Source organism: Balaenoptera musculus, chromosome 3 (genome assembly GCF_009873245.2).
Source record: "Balaenoptera musculus isolate JJ_BM4_2016_0621 chromosome 3, mBalMus1.pri.v3, whole genome shotgun sequence".
In the NCBI taxonomy this organism is placed as follows: domain Eukaryota; kingdom Metazoa; phylum Chordata; class Mammalia; order Artiodactyla; family Balaenopteridae; genus Balaenoptera; species Balaenoptera musculus.
In genome coordinates, this window is record NC_045787.1 from 91,096,180 (window position 1) to 91,112,252 (window position 16,073).

Here is a 16,073-nt window from a genome sequence, read left to right on the forward strand (position 1 = left end):
TTGATGCTGTTGTCAATGGGATCATTTTCTTTATTTTTCAGATATTTCATTAGCATATAGAAACAAAATTGATTTTTTGTGTTAATTTTATATTGTGCAACTTTATTATATTCTCTGCAAAGGAAGACAATTTTGCTTCTTCCTTTCTGACTTGGATGCCTTTTATTTATTTATTTTCTTGTCTGATTGTCCTGGTTAAGGACTTCTAACACTGTTGACTAGGAGTGAGTGAGGAGAGTGGGCACACTTGTCTTGGTTTTGGAGGGAAAGCTTTCAACCTTTATCTGTTGAATATCATGTTAGGTGTGGACTTTATATGGATCGCCTTTATTATGTTAAGGTATGTTCCTTCTTTACTCAACTTACCGAGCAACTTTATCATAAAAGGATGTTTGTCAAACGTTTTTCTGTGTCGATTGAGATGATCATATTTTATGATATCATAAAAATGAAAGATTTTTATCTTTCTATTAATGTGTATCACATATATTTGAGTGTGTTGAACCATTCTTGCATCCCAGGGATAAATCCCACTTGATCATGGTATATGATCCATTTAGTGCTGTTGAATTTAGTTTGCTAGTATTTTGTTGAGAATTTTTGCACCTATATTCACTAGGGATATTGGTCTATAGTTTTCTTGTTTTGTGTTGTCCTTATTTGGCTTTGGTATCAGAGGAATTCTGGCCCCATAAAATGAGTTTTGAAGTGTTCCCTCCTCTTCAGTATTTTGAAAGAGTTTGAGAAGGACTGACATTAAATCTTCTTTATACGTTAGGTGGAATTCACCGGGGAAACTATCTGGTCCTGGAGGTGGACTTGTCTGGATTGGCATGTGTCAGCTCTTGCTCTGGACTTTTCTTTCCAGCTTCTCCATGGGTCACTTCTAGCTCTTCAGACTGCTTTGTCATGCTTCTGCAAGTCTCTGTCCAGAGCATTTCCCCCTCTGCACTGAGCTACTTCTAATTCAAGTCTGGATTGGTTGTAATTCTTTTAAAAATATTTTTTATTCAGGATAATAGTAATATATTTTTTATATATAAGCATATTATATTATATATAAATATACAATATTTTTAAAATTGAGGATAACCTAAAAGAATTAGAACGCAGGTGAGGAAATTTGACAACTTTGTATCAGACACACCTGTTCCTATAAGCTGTTTCTTTTAGCTGCAGATGAGAATCCCCTCTCCTTTCCTCTCGTTGAATCCCTGGGCACCAATCAAGTTTCATATGCTCAGAAGAAACCCAAACATTCAAAAGATGTCATAATCATTCTTAAAGAGATATTCCTGCATTATAAAATGGAATATTTAACGCCCAGCCTGAATAACTGCATTTGAATTACTTCACCGGGTCAGAATTTCCCCAAGAATAGCCAAGTACTTGACTCCCACAGACAGGATTCTTTCAAGGGTAGATTTTAGCCTCTATGCTGGGTTGCAGACTTCATCCTCCTTACAGGTATACAGTGTCCTATCATTTGCCAAATAATGACGGTTTGCTTTCTACTTTCTGGCAGTTGTAGCCCTTCTCTTCTGACAACTATTGGTTAGAACTTTTGAATGACATGGAGAAATGGTGGTGAGTGATTAAAATGTTTTTGTCTTGGTCTTTCAAATATGATTAAATTGAAGTGAAGAACATCAGGTTAATGAAAGAGCTTTCTCTTCCTAACTTACTAGAGGTTAAAAATCAAAAATGGATGTTACATTATATCAAATATTTTTTAAAACACCAATTGATTTATTTATTTAAATTTGACTAATGTGAATTATCCTATTATAAATTTCTTAAAATTAAAACAATTTTATTTCTGAAGAAGTCCTACTTTATTGCATGCCATTGAGTATGATTTGCACATATTTTATTTAGAATGACCACACTGTTCCCCTCACACCTTTTAGGGGGAGGTTGCCAGTCTCCTGACACTCCTTCACTTTGGGAAGAGCCCTTTCTTGGTGTGGACTTGATGTGACATGCTGCCTTTCACATTATGAAAGCATGGAGGCAGCTGGCTGAAGCTTAACCAAAGTGCTGGGGCTTTGAATCTGCCAAGACAGAGAGACAGGTTAGAAAGTTTTCATAGCTGTGCCTGGTTGTCTAGAGTCCAGCAGCAGTAGTGATGTGTGTCCTGCCATGGCAGGGTAAAGACAGCAGTAGAGGTGAAGATGTCCATAGCAGTATCCTAATTTCAGGACTTGATGTTGGTTGTGGCTTCTGCAGCTTAGCCTTCCTTAACTTGTGTTCACTTGGTGAGCTTGGTTCTCCAGGTTTCCCATCTATTCTGTAAGCTATCAATATGCTTTCAGAAAATTGCTTCTCTGCTTAGGTTTGCTAGAGTTACTTTCTATAGCTTGCAATCAAGAACCTGACTATCAGACTTCCCTGGCGGTCCAGTGGTTAAGACTCCATGCTCCCAATGCGGGGGGGGGGCACGGGTCCGATCCCTGATTGGGGAACTAAGATCCTGGAAGCCTCATGGCGTGACCAAAAAAAAACAAAAAACAAATGTGACTATATAACAGCATGGTGGATGGACTTGGTGCAAGTCCTGTGCATGGTGGATGGACAGATCTTGATTCAAGTCCTAGTTATTTCATAACCGGCTTTGGGCAAGTCGCTTAACCTCTCTGAACCTCATTTGAAAAACCTTGCAGAGTGGTAGAAAGAGTTATTTGCCAAGTGCATCATCCCTCAGAATAGGCATTTGATGAATTATCGGTAATTAACATTATTATTTATAGAATGTTCTGTAACAGGTCAATAATCCCTTCTCCACAATTCTGAAATCCAAAAAGTTCTGAAAACTTTTAAATAACTCATTTGAGGGACTTCCCTGGTGGCACAGTGGTTAAGACTCCACGCTACCAATGCAGGGGCCCCAGGTTGGATCCCTGGTCAGGGAACTAGATCCCACATGCATGCCGCAACTGAGAGTTCACATGCCACAACTAAGGAACCTGCCTGCTGCAACTAAGACCCGGCGCTACCAAATAAATTAAAAAAAAAAAAAAAAAAAAAATAACTCATTTGGTTGTAAAACCTGACGTGACTTGTGAGTATTTAAAGACCTGACTATGATGTGAGGCAATTTAAAGTTTTTTATTTATCACATTATTGTAAATATTCCCTTTTGCTGCAGAAATACTGTAGCTGCCCCAGACCCTCTGAAGGGTGAGAAATATATTGCATATGCCCCATAGTGTCTTCCCGGGAAGTTTTTGAATCTTGAAACGTATCTGGCCCCATGAGTTTTGGATAAGGGATTTTTGAAGGACTGTTGACTTACATACTGATTCTCAATCAGGGAGAGCGTCAGAATGGTCTGGGGGAGTTTTTTATTTTATTTATTTATTTATTTAAAAATATTTATTTATTTATTTGGCTGCGCTGGGTCTTAGTTGCGGCATGCGAACTCTTAGTTGTGGCATGTGGGATCTAGTTCCCTGACCAGGGATAGAACCTGGGCCCGCTGCTTTGGGAGCGCGGAGTCTTAGCCACTGGACCACCAGGGAGTCCCCTGTGGGAGTTTTTTAAAGCATCAGTGTCCTATGGGCGAATGAGACAGATACTTTCCTTTCCCTTTGGCTGAGTTGTGTGTACACGTATCTGTATGTGTAGGGCGATGGTTTCTCTGGCTGTTTTGGTACCGAGGTTCTGCCGGCATCAGAAAATTAATCGGTGACATTTCAGTCTTTCTCACATGCTTCGTAATACATTGTGTAATGAGAAACTTACTGTTTCAGTGTATGTTAAACTATCTGAAACTAGAGGGTTTTTTATTTGTTTGTTTTTTTTCTGTTTTTGAGGTTATTCTCTGGGAACTTACTTGAGTATGCCAATTATTAGGGAGGATTTTTTTTTTTTCGTCAGTTCCCATAAATTCATCCATTGGTCAAAGAATTTTCAGGTGGTAACATTATGGATGAGAAAAAGTAAGTATCTGTGGTCAATTTCTATCTTTATAGTTATTTTAACATTATTTTACAGAACATCATGAGTAAAGTTATAACAACTAAGTAATATTTTGCTAAAATAAAAAACAAGTAGGGAGAGAGGAAGCATTATATTTAAATATAGATAAGTACGTACTCTGGGAGAGTTTTCTTACTTATCCTTAGTTGTTTTCAGTCGCTTCTTAATCTAACTGGTTTTTCCTCAGGATTTGGTAGCATAGAGTGATGCTGTTTTCTAATTTGGCATGAGACCCTTTTAACTACTCCTTTATGGTTCCTGCTCCCTGGGACCAGGGCTGAACTCTCTGCTAGTGGGGACACTTTTGACTATATAGCCCTTCTCCTTCAGGTGATGATGATTAATCTGCCGGGAAGAGTAGATTCCACTTTGACCCGAAGATCATCAAATAGAGAAATTCTATGGCTTTTAATTTCCTTAAAACAGTCATCTCAAAATCTACTGGGTCGGTGCTCTGAGCAAAAGGCACCTCAAATGGCATCTCCCTGGCCTTGTAGAATTTCAGTAACTAATCGTATGTTGGCAAAAGTGATTGATTCTAGATTTGGACTGATTGCATTATGCAGTAATCTTGACAACTCTCCTGTGAAATACTGGAGAAGGTATCGTGCCTTTGGGTGAGCCTGAGATCAAAGCTCTCTAGGTTAGTATGGGAAATGCTGCCCCGTAGCTTTTCAGAATGGCTGAGTTTCATCTCAGAGTAGATGGTCTTTCCATGCAGTTTGCGACTGGCGAGATATCTTGCTCCCTTTAGATGAGAAAGTAGGCGTGATGAGGCTCATGAACATTCCAGTGTTCCTCCCTTACTCTCGTTTATGGGCAAACTCCCGGGATGGTGGCAGAGTGTGGTCTCAGACTCGGTTCCTGATGCCAGCTCTCCTCCTCTTCCTGACATTTCTTCAGCCTGGTTTTTGTGTTCTTCACCTCTTTGTTTCATCAAAACCAGTCCTTAAAAAAGGCAATTTTAGGGCTTCCCTGGTGGCACAGTGGTTGAGAATCTGCCTGCCAATGCAGGGGACACGGGTTCGAGCCCTGGTCTGGGAAGATCCCACATGCCGCGGAGCAACTAGGCCCGTGAGCCACAACTGCTGAGCCTGCGCGTCTGGAGCCTGTGCTCTGCAACAAGAGAGGCCGCGATAGTGAGAGGCCCGCGCACGGCGATGAAGAGTGGCCCCCGCTCGCCACAACTGGAGAAAGCCCTCGCGCAGAAACGAAGACCCAAGACAGCCATAAAAAAAAAAAAAAAAGGCAATTTTAGACTTTCATACTCTTTCGAAAAGTATTTTGATGTTATGCCCTAACTTTATTTATGGAACACAAGTCCTTTTTTTTTTTTTTTTTAAATAAGAAATTTTAGGTGTTCAGAATATGTGGGGGAAGTATTTTGGCACTGCCAGTTGTTTTTTAGGTTTATTACATAAAAGGAAGTGCTCAACAAACTTCTAATTATTTTAAGAAGAACTTTCCAAATGTTTGAGGGGAGATATATATGTTCTTTTGCCTCCATTCATGTCCACTGAAAGCTGGGGGCTGCCTTGGCTTCCCCAGTGTACTGGCCCCTCAGAGAATGAGTATCTGCAGAGATAGTGAGGAAGCGCTGGTTTGGTGCTGGCCCGGTGTGCTCTTCACTTGTGTAAAGGTGTTCATGGATGCTCACACCTGCACACACCCAAGCCATAGGAGGACAGGTAAGGATTTACAGGGAGCACGTCACAGTGGAATGGTTTCCATATTTAGCCCCTGACACAAAATAAGACTTAATTTTAAGTCAAAATTAGACTTAAAAAATACCTTTAGAAAGGTTCCCCCATGGAAACTGCCCTACCGGCTGTTAAACACGGCCCGTGTTTCCTCTTGCTTTAGAACTATTACTGTATGTTCAATTGCGCATCAGACAAATGAAGAAGGAAGCTTGTGTTTAGAGGCTTTGTGTTGTTAAAAAAAAAAAGAATGCACCTGAACCACTAAGATCAGACTCTGTTTCAAAGCACACCTGAGAGAGGCGTCGGGGAACTGAAGCTGCAGGAACGGGAACGGCCCCTGGAATTTCCTTGTCTTTCAGATTGATCTAGTTCAATGTGCGTAAGTCAAATGCTGAGTACTCTCTGACCCAGCCAACCTGGCATTCTTAGGAGTGGCTAACATTGTGTGAAAACGAATTCCTCCGGTCATGAGAGGAAACAGACACAATTTTTACCAAGATGTGATGCAGAAGATAGCATGGCTTCACAAATGAAGGTTGTGAAGTATCAGAATAAGCAGTGGAATGGATTGTAGATATTCCCTCTCTGGAGTGTTTTAAATTCAGGGTAAGTTTTCACTTTCCCATGTTGAAATAAGTTACTCCCTGTGGATGAGGTACATGGATTCTTATGTCTTGGAAAGTTTTAATGACTATCCTTGTAGGTAAAAAGTGAAGGTGGCAGTTTTTTGTATTTGGACCCAATAATTGTGGATTCAGAATCCTCCAAATGTGAAAATAGATGAATTCTTGTTGTCCTAAATACACTGTAGAGTAATATCCTTTTTGGTTTCCCCTGAGAATTGGGTTTGTGATAGGAAAGATGAAGCATTAGGAGTAGTGACTTTTTTTCCAGTTCATATGAAAATGTTATTCTGAAAGACCGGACTGGAAAGGTCATAGTACTGGACAGATGGGCAATTTGGCATCTTTCACTGAAGAGATGGAAGAGAACAAAGCAAGTAGCAGCATAGAAAATGGTCACTAGAGGCTGTGTGTGTCATAGGCTTGATAGCTAATATTATGTTGAATGTCACCAAGGAAATATTAGTCTTGGCAAGGCTATGGGGTCCCCTCCTTTACTGAATAAAATTAGTTAGGTTGCTGGGACTCATGAATCATGGATGAAATGTTAGAGCTAAAAATGGCCCATAAATAACAATCTTGAATATACATAAAGGTCACTTCCAGGTACTTGCTGTTCGCTGTATGTTGCAGTTAATGTTCAGTGGGCCAGTAGCCTTTTTTTTTTTTTTAAACTTTTTATTATGAGAGAATTCACATGCAGTTGTAAGAAATACTACACAGAGGGCTTCCCTGGTGGCGCAGTGGTTGAGAATCTGCCTGCCAATGCAGGGGACACAGGTTCGAGCCCTGGTCTGGGAAGATCCCACATGCCGCGGAGCAACTAGGCCCGTGAGCCACAACTACTGAGCCTGCGCGTCTGGAGCTTGTGCTCCGCAACAAGTGAGGCCGCGATAGTGAGAGGTCCACGCACCACGATGAAGAGTGGCCCCCGCTTGCCGCAACTAGAGAAAGCCCTCGCACAGAAACGAAGACCCAACACAGCCAAAAATAAATAAATAAATAAATAAAAATAAAGGGAATTCCTTTAAAAAAAAGAAAGAAAGAAAGAAAGAAACACTACACAGAGAGAACCTGTGTCCCTTTATTCAGTTTCCCCTGATGGTAACTTCTTGCAAAACTGTAGTCCAGTATCACAGCCAGGGTATTGACATAGATGCAGTCAAGATCCAGAGCATTCCCATCACCACAAAGCTTCCTCATAGTGCTCTTTTACAGCCACATCCACGTCTCTACCACTTCTACCTCTCCTTAAGCTCGCTACCACTAATCTCTTCTCTCTTTCTATAGTCTTATCATTTCAAGAACGTTCTGTCAGTGGGGCCATTTGGAAAGGCTTTTTTCATGCAGCATACGTCTCTGGAGATTCATCCAGGTTTTGCGTGTATTCCATGGTTTGGATGCAACCACAGTTTGGTTAACTATCCACCTGCTGCAGGACACTGAGTTGTTCACAATTTTTGGCTTTATGAATAAAGCTGCTACAAATATTCATACATACATTTTATGTATGAAAATAAAAATTTCATTCCCCTGGGATAAATGCTGAAGAGTACAATTACTGGGTCATGTGGCAGGTGCATGTTTAGTTTTTTAAAAAGCTGCCAAACTGTTTTCCATAGCGGCTATACCATTTTATAGTCCCACTAGCAATATGTGAGCGACCCAATTTCTCTGCATCCTCGCCAGCATTTGGTGGTGTCACTATTTTTATTCAGCTGTCCTGTATGGTATGTAGTGATATCTCATAGTAGTTTTTTGTTTGTTTGTTTGTTTTGTTGTTGTTGAACAGAGAATTGCTCATTGTAGTTTTAATTTGCGTTTCCCTAGTAGCTAAATATGTGGAATATCTTTTCATGTGCTACCTGTATATCCTCTTTGGTGAAGTGTCTCCTTCTGTCTTTGCTGACTTTCTAAATGGATTGTTTGTTTTCCTACTGTCGAATTTTTCGAGTGCTTTGTGTATTCTAGGTATTAGTCCTTTCTTTGGATATGTAGTTTGCAAATGTTTTCTCTCAGTCTGTAGCTTGTCTTTTTATCCTCTTTACTGGATATTTTGCTAAATAGAAATTACTAATTTTGATGAAATCCATAGCAGTTTCTACTTTCATTCTTACTTTCTGTGTCTAGTCAAAGCCAGCCCCTGGGGTCAGTCCTCTTGTCCCTTCTTCACATCTGAAGCCTTTGGAGACACAGACACTGTCAGTCAGTCCCCAGGGGGGTAGCTCCCCTCAGTGGTCCTCATCTTTGACTCATTCAGCAGTCTCATTCAGAAAGTCAGATTAGATCCATTAAGACAAAGGCAACTTGGTCCCTGGTGGCGCAGTGGCTAAGAATCTGCCTGCCAGTGCAGGGGACGCAGGTTCGAGCCCTGGTCCGGGAAGATCCCACATGCCACGGAGCAACTAAGCCCGTGAGCCACAATCACTGAGCCTGCGCTCTAGAGCCCGCGAGCCACAACTACTGAGCCCACGTGCCACAACTACTGAAGCCTGTGCGCCTAGAGTCCGTGCTCTGCAAAAAGAGAAGCCACCACAATGAGAAGCCCGTGCACCGCAACGAAGAGTAGCCCCCGCTCGCCACAACTAGAGAAAGCCTGCGCGCAGCAACGAAGACCCAACGCAGCCAAAAATAAATAAATAAAATAAATAAATTTATTTAAAAAAAAAGACAAAGGCAACTTACAGTGAACAGGCCCTAGGAGACCACAGGCCAGTGTACAGCTGGGATGGAGTCCCATGGGATCCTTCCCCCAAAGAAGCTTCCCAGCCTATACCAGCCCACACCTGCACAGTTCTGTCCGGGCTAGCGATGAACCTACTTCAAGGACCTGAAGAACGTGGTAGCATTTCCCTCAGTTTATCTAGCGTCTTCATAATGGCTCCTTGAAGAATTTTTATCGTGGCTACATAAAAATCTTTGTCAGATAATTCTAACATCTCTGTCATCTTGATGTGGAAATCTGTTGTTTTGTCTTTTTTCATTCTGTTGGAGATCTTCTTCGTTCTTGGTGTGATGAGTGATTTTTGAACAAAACCTGGACATTTTTGTATTATGTTATGAGATTTTGGATCTCATTTCAACCCTCTGGTTTTGATCCCACTTGAAAGGGGAAGGGGGGAAGTTGTCACCTAATTACTATCTGTGTCTCCAAGGGGTTCTTAGGAAGAAGGGGCAAGAGGATTGACCCCAGGGCTTGGCTTTGGTGGTCCACCATCACTCTGGGGCCTTGATATTTCTTTAGTATCCTCTATTCAGTGGTTCTCAACCCTGTCTACCCGTTAAAGTCCCCCGGTGGAGCGGAAAGCAGCAACTATACATGATGGTCCCTTCTTCTACCCTGAGATTTTGATTCAGTTGATCTGGAGTGGAGCTTAGGCAGTGGTATTTTTAAAAAGCTCCCCAGGTAATTGTAATGTGCAGCTGGAGTTGAGAGCTGCCATTCTGCAGACAAAGAGAACCTGAATATTGACCATCACATTATGGATTCTTATATTTTTTAAAAGCCTTGGCCTTAAACTCAAAAGTTTTGTTTATATCCATTCTCAGTGGCAGGGATGGGGGGTGGGGCAAGATGTGAAAAGTCACAGGATAAACTTGACCCATCTTCCTGGAGTGCCAGTTCTGCCTGATAGAAAAATCATGTTTTAAATTACCTTGCAAAAACGGGCAAGAAAATCAAAACAGATCTTTTTTTAGAGTAGAATGTAAAGTTTGCATGCATTTTTAAAGAAAAAAACCAAACTAGGTAGGACTCTAGAGAAAGCTCACATTAGTGGTAAGCCCCAGCACCCAGGGATGGGTGTTAGGGCTCTCTTACTGGTGGAATTGTTTTGAGATGCACCATGAAGGCCTGGAAGGCAAAATACTGCTGTCTGTGAGTGATGTTTATAACTCCTATTGTTAGGTAACCTAGGTGACTGGACTAATGCGATGCTTTATAGTATGAATCATGTTTATTTAGAAGACTTTACCCCTTTTCATCATCTTTAACTGTCAAAAGTATTCATCCCCCTGAATACTGATATTTCATACACACACACACACATATATATATATATTTTTTGGTCTGGAGTTCTGGGTGATAAGAATCCCATGGTTCTGAATTCTAAATTTAGGAAACACTTCTGCTCATTCTTAGAGGGTTAAAGCAGGGGGCTGTTGGATAATGAGAATATTCTAGGCCTTTTGTTTCCAGCCCCCATCACTGTCAGCGTGGATGAGCTCCTTCTGTATGGCCATAGCTTGTAACACCAGCTGAACAGTCTTGTTGGGGGCCTGTGCTATTCCGTGGGGATGCTTCTGACATTTGAAGAATGCCATTTATTTCTGAACTGAGCACTCATTCCACACTAATAATTCTCTTTGTGGGACGTTCTCACAGAACATGGGTGCTTCCTCCCTGCAGACTTGCGCTCTGGCAGAACTGACAAGTATGTGCATGTGTTGCTCTCTTTACCACATACTCAGTGAAAAATGAATGTTTTCTCTTCTTCCCCTATTAACCTGATTTTCTGGAAGTGATCCAGAACTTGATGGAAACAAACTCACGTAATTTCAGCACTATAGAAACCATATAAACATTCACCTCTACATTTCCCCATTAAAATATAAAAGTTGGATACTCCCTCTTTCCATTGAATCATGGACCTTTCGGTGGTTGACTGCGGTTGTTTCAGTTTATTCCTGAAGAATGAGTAACTAAAATGAGGCTTTGAAGAGGCAGCTCAAGTGGTTAAGAGCCTGGGGACCATGGGCAGACTGGCTAGTTCTAATCCTGCCTCTGTTGCTTGCTAGTTACTTAGCTTTTTAGTTTTTTGGTGTCCCCTTCTATAAAATGGGAATAGAACTTTTCTGAGGATGACATTAGTTAATACATTGAAAGCTCTAAAACAGTTCAAGGTGTGGATGAAAAATGTCGCCTGACATATCAGTAAACAAAGGATGTTGTGACCACCCAACCAGCAGGTACTGCAGCCATCCCCAGCTGTGTGCACCCTGAGGGGATTCAGGATGGAGAAGAGTAGGATACTGGCCCTAGATAGTTAAGGTGTATATCAAGGGAATGATTTCAATCAGCCCAGCCTCTTGCATCTACCCAAACATAGAAAAGCGCTAAATTCATTAATTTGAGGAGGTGTCTGGTTTTCTTTAATTAACAGTAGTATTTTGATGTTCGACTACCTGGTTTTTGTTCCAAAACTCCTATACCTGGTTCTTCCTTCACCTCTTCGAAGCAGTCCCTCAGAGCTGTCTGAGAGACTGTCTTCTGGGCTTAAGTCCTCAGTTTTGTCAGCCAAATAAAACATAATTCTCAACTTTCAGGTTGTGTAATGTTTTTTTAGTCGACAGTGGCATATGACAGCAAATGCTCAATAAATTAGCTCTTTGTATTGTTTAAATGAACATAAAATATGGGTGGCTACCAGTTTCTGCACATTTGACATATATGTGAAAAAAATTCCAATTCCAAATTGGGCGGCAGGTGAATTTGTACCTGTAGCTTCCTACACTTGGGACGTTCTCCTCGTCTCATGACTAGTGCACACTCAGCTCAGATATCCCCTCATGGAAGGGCCTTCCGTATCATTTTGCTCATTTCCTTCCTAATAATACTGCTGTTGATAGGTACTTATTTACTTGCTGTTATCCATCTCTTCTACTAGAATATAAACTCCACAAGGTCCGTGTTGCACGCTGACTTAAGTCAGTCTGGCCTTCCAGCCTTGTTGGGTTCTTTTGTTCAATATTGGAGACCTCCAAAATCTAGAAATAAGTGGGTGCTCTACAACCCTCTCTCCAGGCTTTGGCTTCCAGCTGGGAAATTACAACGAAAGCAGTTTCTCATCTTAATTCTGCCAGGCTTACAGTCATTTATGAGAAAGCAGTGCCAGCAGGTCCAGAGCCACATACCGTCTGGTCACTCTGGATGAGTCCCCACACTGTCCTTGGGCGCTGAGGTTCCTCCGGTACAAGTGCAGTGATGATTTTCTGATGACGAGGCTGGCGAGCTGTGACTCAAGTCAAGCAAGAGAGTCTCCTGAGGGGTGGAGAGAAGCGGGACAAAGGTTCCAGATCTTGAGCTGCACATTACAGGTGTCAGATTTTTGGCCTTGCCAGAGTTTTGATGTCTTGGCCTTGCAGAGATGGTGGAGTCCGTATAATCTTAACCAACCACATATCTCGGACACCACTCATTTCACAAATCAAACTTACTTCTCATTCCTTCACACAGTTTGCTAATTAACAAACCTTTTGTTGTATTTTAAAATAATGATACTTAAAGCGCTAAGCAGGAGTGTGAACTCCTGATAACAGAACTTGAAACGCTAACTAACGACTGCTAGGGTGTCCCTAAGTCATTATGTAAATATACAGTACACACAGTGCTCATTGTTTATACCAAAGTTTTCCTAAATTACAGGAATTGCAATAGATGGGGACCTTCTCTGTTTTATTTCCTACAGTATCTCCATCACTTAAAACAGTACTTTGTACATGATAGGTGTTGCGTGAATGAATAAAATTATTGCTGATAGGAAAAAAAAAAATCTATGTTCTAAACAACCAGTTTACAGACTTTTGGAGCATAACTGACTTTTGAGGATCTGTAACTTGAAAAATTAATCTTTTTAAAGAAATCCATGAATATTTTTATTTAATCTAGACCAAGTCGATGATTTGGTTATCAATCAAATATCTAAATTGATTAGGAGGCCAATTTATGAATATGGGAAACACATCCATTACCATCCATATGCTTAAAAATGCTGTGAAAATGACAGAAAAAATACTTTTTGAAGAGAAAAAATCTGGGAATTCCCTGGCGGTCTAGTGGTTAGGACTCGGCACTTTCACTGTGGGGACTTGGGTTCGATCCCTGGTTGGGGAACTAAGATCCTGCAAGCCCCACAGCACGGCCAAAAAAAATATAAATGAATAAAAATTTTAAAAAGGAGAGAGAAAAAATCTGTAAAATTCAAGAAAGATATAGAATGCCACTGACAGATGAAAACTATGGAGTAATTCCTGAAAGATGGAAAAGTTACCAGTTCTGTAGAGGAGCAAAAGTGGTTAAAAGGAGCCAAGGATTGCTACAGAGTAGAAACAGTTCTGCAGACCTACATCCCAGAGTAGGGAAGCAGCAGAAGCAGGTAAGCAACCCCGGGTGTTCATCGGAGATTAATGCAGAGCTTAGAGGCCAGGGAGCCTTCCCCAAGTTTCAGTACCTTTTGCTCCAGGCTAAGTGGGCCAAGGGGTCTGTGCCCAGGTGTCCTCTTGTCCCATCAGAAAGCTCAGGACTCCCAGAGGATAAGCTGCCCCACCTCCCTGACAGCATTTCTGCTGCCTCCCAGCAATTTCCAGTGGCACGCCGGTTATTTCTCAACATTTCTTCAGTTACACAATAGAGATAAAACAACTATCTTAAGAATTTGGAAAATATTAAATAAATGAGTGAAAAAAACCAGCATAGCACGTGGTGCTCATTATATTATATAAAGATCCCCAAGTTTGTAAGCGGTCTGTATTCAGTGCTGTGTAGAAACACTTAAGGTAGTATGAGGACATTGGCCTTTCTCAAGTAGTGGAACACATGTGGATGAATTAATTTAGGTTTTTTGGAAATCATTTCATGAGCCATGTTTCTTAACATTAAACTAGGATCATGTTGTCATAAATCATCATTTAATATAAGCAAAGCATTTGAAAATAAAGTCACAAGATTTATGGCTGCTGCAGATAAACTCAAATACATTCCTAAGTTTTTCTAATTCATCCATTAAAGAAATATCATATCTAGATCTGATTATGCAGCTGTTCCTTCAAGTCCCTGAACAGAAGAATGACTACAAGAGAAATAAGTCTCCTTTGAAAATCTATTGCAATAGAAACAATGAAATGTGCTAGTCTCATTTTTGGTATTGTTTTGTTTGCAGTTATGATGAAGGAGAAGATAGTGTTCTCAGGGCTCACCAAAGCTTTTACCTCCAAGAATTTTTCTTTAAGTCCTCTTTATTTACCAGTAATTTGATCCAAATCTAAATGATATTCAAAATACCCCTCAGATGTTTTTAATCATACTAACTTTTGCTTCAAGTCCAATTACCTTCATTAAGGCTCTTTGATTCAGTAAACATTTCTTGTGCCTCTGTGCTATGCTATGCCCTGAGAATACACCACTAAGTAGGACAGGGTCCCTACCCTCTGGAGGCAGCACACAAACAGGTGATTTTAATTAGTGAGGCCAAGGAGGCTACCTAGAGGAGATGTCACCTGAGACCAGAAGAATGAATATGACTTTTTCAGGGAAGGGAGGGTATGAGGAGAATTCCACAGAAGATCAAATAGCATGAACAGAGACACAGAGCCATGGCATAGCCCTGGGGAACACAGGCAGGTGACAGCAGTCAGTTCTGTATTGCTAGAACATGAAACCAAGTAGAGACTAGGTGGGACATAAAGCTGGGGAAGTAGGTGGGCCTGGAACGGGAGTACCTTTATGCTCTACGTGCAGAGTTAATGGAAGGTCCTCTTAAGGGTTTTGACTGGGCTGCTGAGAGACATTTGTGTTTTCAGTAGATCTGGCAGGGCTGTGTCAGGGAAGTGAAATGAAGGAGGTTCAGAATTAAGGAGAGCCGGGTTCAAAATAAGGAGAACCAGGAAGCTCTGTTAGAGACTTTGCAGTGGTCCAGCTGAGACAGTAAGAACCTAAATTAGTATTGGGAAGTCTGTGTGGAAAGGAAGGTGGGGGGATGGGTTTAGAAATACTTAGGAGGTAAGACTTGCAAGATTTGGAAAATGAGGAAGAGGTTAGGATGATTCCAGATCCCTGGCTTGCCAGACTAATGGCGACTAGACTACCCTTGGGTATTCATGTTGAGTCTGAAACACTGTAGGCATCAAAGCTGCCATCTAAGTATATTTCTGTAGCTGGAGAAAGGACTTAGGGAGCCTTTAGTGAAAGGTGAGAGTTAGAACCGTGGAAGTGGATACAACTGTCTACTACTCCAAGGAGAGCTTGGAAAGAGTGAGGAGTGGGCAAGGCAGTGGGAGGGATGAAAGAGAATTGTTGACAGAGGGGTGAGAAGGCAGAGAAAAAGACAGAGGCAGTATCAAAAGAGAACCATTAGGGACAGTAATGTTTAAGGAGTGGGCAGAGAAACACCGAGAAAGCACAGTAAGCAGGAATGGTTAGAGAACTCCAGAACAACCAGAAATGAAAAAATTGCATTATAGTAGTCACGGGAAGGAGATGTCAGTGGTATCAAACATGGCAGAGACGGCCAGCAAGACACAGGCTGAAATGTATTCGGTGGGTTTGGCATCTACAAGAAATTGGTGGCCTTTGGGAGAGCAGATGCAGTAGCATGATGGTGTCTGGCCTTGGCTCAAGAAAAGGAGGGGCACGAAGTAAAGATGCAGGAGGCCAGAGCACCAATAGTCTTTCAAGTGAGAAGGAGGAAAGCAATGGGTAGCAACTGGAGGGACTTACATACGGGCCAGGGAGATTATTATTGGTTATTTTTTCATTTTCATTTTATTTATTTATTTTAATTTTTTGGCTGCGCCACGCGGCATGTGAAATTGAACCCGCACCCCCTGCGTTGGAAGCGCAGAGCCTTAACCCCTGGACTGCCAGAGAAGTCCCTGTTGGTTATTATTATTTTTTTAAAGGATTTGAGTGACTAAGGGGTATATATATGAGCCATAAAGAAAGTGTGAGTCAATGGGGACAAGATGGTGATAGAAGGGAGGGGACAACAGA

General features: G+C 41.4%; 1 protein-coding gene across 4 annotated transcripts in view; it reads left to right on the top strand.

Annotated features, from left to right (window-relative positions):
- EPB41L4A (erythrocyte membrane protein band 4.1 like 4A) overlaps positions 1-16,073 on the top strand; it is a 264,564-nt gene that overhangs the window by 32,959 nt on the left and 215,532 nt on the right. Inside the window, exon 1 of one of the 4 annotated variants that reach the window (XM_036848719.1) lies at positions 1,567-1,587. The exons of the other annotated variants lie outside the window; for them this stretch is intronic. Within the exon in view, the coding sequence (XP_036704614.1) occupies positions 1,582-1,587 (6 nt within the window). The 5' untranslated portion in view covers positions 1,567-1,581. Of the gene's footprint in view, positions 1-1,566; positions 1,588-16,073 lie in introns of those variants that run through there. 4 annotated transcript variants of the gene reach the window in all.